General features: G+C 44.3%; 1 protein-coding gene across 2 annotated transcripts in view; it reads right to left on the bottom strand.

The window, feature by feature from the left end:
- CELA1 (chymotrypsin like elastase family member 1) overlaps positions 1–3,620 on the bottom strand; it is a 16,863-nt gene that overhangs the window by 11,252 nt on the left and 1,991 nt on the right. For both annotated transcript variants that reach the window (XM_006757070.2, XM_015559630.1), the window contains exons 3-4: positions 2,902–3,002; positions 1,719–1,844 (exon numbers count right to left, since the gene is read on the bottom strand). In XM_006757070.2, the coding sequence (XP_006757133.1) occupies positions 1,719–1,844; positions 2,902–3,002 (227 nt within the window). The remainder of the gene's footprint in view (positions 1–1,718; positions 1,845–2,901; positions 3,003–3,620) is intronic.

Genomic DNA, 3,620 nt, shown 5'->3' with positions numbered 1-3,620 from the left:
TTTATTTCAGGGAGGCAGGGAGAGGGAGAGAGAGATAGAAACATCAATGATGACAGAGAATCATTGATTGGCTGCCTCCTGCACACCCCTTACTGGGGATCCAGCCTGCAACCTGGGAATGTGTCATGACCGGGAATAGAACCAGGACCTTCTAGTTCATAGGTTGACCACGGAGCCACACTGGCCAGGCTGGAGCTTATATCTTTCAGTTATAAGTGGGGAATCAGGAAGGAGTAGAGTGTTGCAATGATGGTAGCAGATAAGTTTTCAAGGAAGAAAGATGTAAAAATCTGTGTGGTTCTGAAAGCTCTGCAGAAATATCCCAATTACTTGAACTGATCCCAACTCCCATATTCTATAGAATTGACCACCATTTTGATGACTTCTTTTCCAAAAATGTACAGCTCAGTCTTGGTGGAGTTTTCACATGTAAGATTCATTTTAAGAAATTTACTTTTGTTGATGAAGTCTATTCTATAAAATCCTATATAATAAAAGGGTAATATGCAAATAGACCGAATGGCAGAACTGAACAACCAATCAAAGTGTAATATGCTAATGATATGCTAAGGCTGTTCAACCGCTCATTATGACGTGCACTGACCACCAGGGGGCAGATGCTCCAACCTGTAGGTTAGCTTGCTACTGGGGTCTGGATGATTGGGACTGAGCAAGATGGGCTGGACATGCCCTGTAGCCCTCCTGCAGTCCCACCAGTGAGGTCCGTCAGCCTGGCCTGTGCCCTCTAGCAATCCAGGACCCCTTGGGGGATGTCAGAGAGCTGGTTTCAGCCGGATCCCGCAGACCACTCCCCTTGGGAAGGTGCCAGATGCAGGGTTCATGGCTGGTGAGCGCTGCTGTGGCAGTGCGAGTCTCTCCCGATTGGGACTGATTGGGCTCGAGCCTGTGGCAGGCACATTGGGGCTGGGATGAGTAGGAGCGGCAGGTAGGAGCTGCAGGTTGGACTGCGGGTTTCAGCCCTATCCTTGCAGGCCACCCAAAGGGACCCCACCCATGCACGAATTTGTGCACCAAACCGTAAGAATCAAATATGAAAGGGCTTTAAAATGGATAAAGTTCCACTCATATCGAAAGGATCATTATTGACTTAATTCCTTGAAAGAAATTGACAATGAGAACTTTCTCACTCACTGAGTGTTTTGGGGGGGTAATTCCAACACCACCCAGTGGGAATTTACACCTGGCCTGGCTAGCTGGTAAACCTTGTCCCAGAAATGTTTTCACTGTTCTGTAAATAATCCAAATATGGCCTTAGTGCAGTGGTTCTCAACCTGTGGGTCGCAAAAAAAAGAAAATACATCCTGCATATCAGATATTTACATTACTATTCATAACAGTAGCAAAATTACAGTTATGAAGTAGCAACAAAAATAATTTTGTGGTTGGGGGTCACCACAACATGAGGAACTGTATTAAAGGGTCGCGGCATTAGGAAGGTTGAGAACCACTGCTCTAGTAAATAATAAATAACAATAAAAACAGAAGCATTTAACTCTGCAGAGAAGGAACTTTGGGTGATTCAATCCTGCAAAGCAGCTTAGATCAAATAAATGCCAGAAATTTTTTTAAATTCTCAAATTCTCCAAAATATAAATTCTCAAAGTCCTCATGGATGAATGTGAAGGAAGCCAAAACCCTGTTGCTAGTTAGTCAGCCCTCCACTTCCCAGCCCAAGGCCAGCCCAGCCTTGCCCTTACCCGGCAGCCACGTTATTGCTGTTCCAGTATGGATGCACCACGATCTTCTGCACATTCACGTACTGCTCAGTACCATCGTTCTGACTCAGGTTGTGGTCTCCAACCACCACACGGAACGTCATTTGGCTGGAGCGACAGAAGGAAGCCATGAGTGATCCAGGATGCCCAAGCCTTCTCTTTCCCCCTTAGGGAAAAGTTGGGAAACCAGCTTATATCTTATCTTTAGGACAGGAACTCATCTCATCTGGTCCAGCTGAGGAAGGATGAAAAATCCTGGACAATGAGGAAGTAACACGCTCCCTCATTTCCTAATTAATTAACGTGGGAGGACAAAAACTACCATCAACTTCATTTTCCCAGTTTATTAAACTAAACATCAGATGGTGAACATAAATGAAATAATGGCTTTTTAGCTCCCAGAGGAATTTTGAGGAAAGTATAAACTTCTAGACTAATAATTCTTAAAGCATAGTCCCTGGAACAGCAGCATCCGCATAACCTGGAAATTTGCTACAAATGCGGACTATCAGGCCTCACCTTGGACCTACCAAATCAGAAAATGCTAGATGGAGTCCAGTAACCTGTGCCTGCCAGGTGATTCTGATACATGCTCAACTGAGAACCAACCATTGTGCCATAAGAAAAAATTGTTACCAGCCAGCCATAAAGATAAATTTTTTAAAAAGGGACATCTGGGGGTTGGCAATGGGGGTGATAAGGACACATATGTAATACCTTAATTAAAAAAGGTACATCTGTAATATTTTCAACAATAAAGATTAATTTAAAAATATTGTTACCAGCCAGGCATTGACTAGGCACTCAAATATTTTACCTTCTTAACCCTCACAATAACTCTACAAAGTAGGTTTTATTACCTCACTTTAGAGAGAAGAGAAAGAAGACTTAGAAAAGTAAGTCATCTAAGGTCATATAGCTGGAAGAAGGTGGAATGAGATTTGAACCTGAGCTTGCCTAATGCCAAAATTTGTACTTTTCATTATATGGTACTGCCTTCCCACAGGCCTCCAAACAGACCCTTAAAGTCTTGCCCTGGTGGTCAAAGATATATATTTCTCCAGAAGGGCCAGATTCCCCCCCCCCCCCCCCCCCGCGGCCGACACGCGCGTCCCCCCCCCCCCCCCCCCCGGGGCTCAGTAAAGCTGGTCTTTGTTTTTCTCACCTGTCCACACAGTGAGCAGCTGTCATCACCCAGTTCCGTCTGACGAGGGTCCCTCCACAGGTGTGATACCAGTTACCTCTGGACCAGTACTGGAGGGAAATCTAGACAAGGAGGAAATAAAGGAAGAGTAAGTGGTGTCTCTTAAAAGCCTTTGCCCCAAATTACCTTACCCCTGAAATTCTTGCCATCCCTCAAAACATTCTCCAACTTTCTCGGCTAGAGATGGCAAATAGATTTCATTTGATCTGTCAATTGCTATTGATTGATTGCTACTGTCTACCTGGTGCTTAAAAAAGGAAATCCTGCCATGTGTGAAAACAGAGATGAACCTCCATATGATGATGGTAAGTGAAATTTGGCGATGTTTGCTGTGTACAAGGATGGGTGTGGAGAGGTAAAGGCATACACACAGAGTGTATTTGCCCCCCTCCCCAGCTCTAGGTTGTTGCAAAGGGCCAAGAACTCATTTCCTTCTACCTCCATTTCCTCTTGGGAAGGAAATGTAGCTATGGATTTGCTCCATCACCTAAGACCCACAAGCTTAGGTCTCAGAGCCTCCCCTCCAATGTTTTCAAGATATACCCTGCCCCCCTACTTCAGGGAATATTTAGGAATACCATTGGAATGTCCATTTTTATCAGTTCATGTCTTCTTCAGCACCTCATATCACACAATAACTTCCAAAAATTGGGGCTCAAACTTTTAAAATTATATATATA

Source organism: Myotis davidii, unplaced genomic scaffold (genome assembly GCF_000327345.1).
Source record: "Myotis davidii unplaced genomic scaffold, ASM32734v1 scaffold233, whole genome shotgun sequence".
NCBI lineage: Eukaryota > Metazoa > Chordata > Mammalia > Chiroptera > Vespertilionidae > Myotis > Myotis davidii.
Note: the sequence above shows the minus strand (reverse complement) of the source record. Positions and strands in the feature narration are given on the sequence as shown.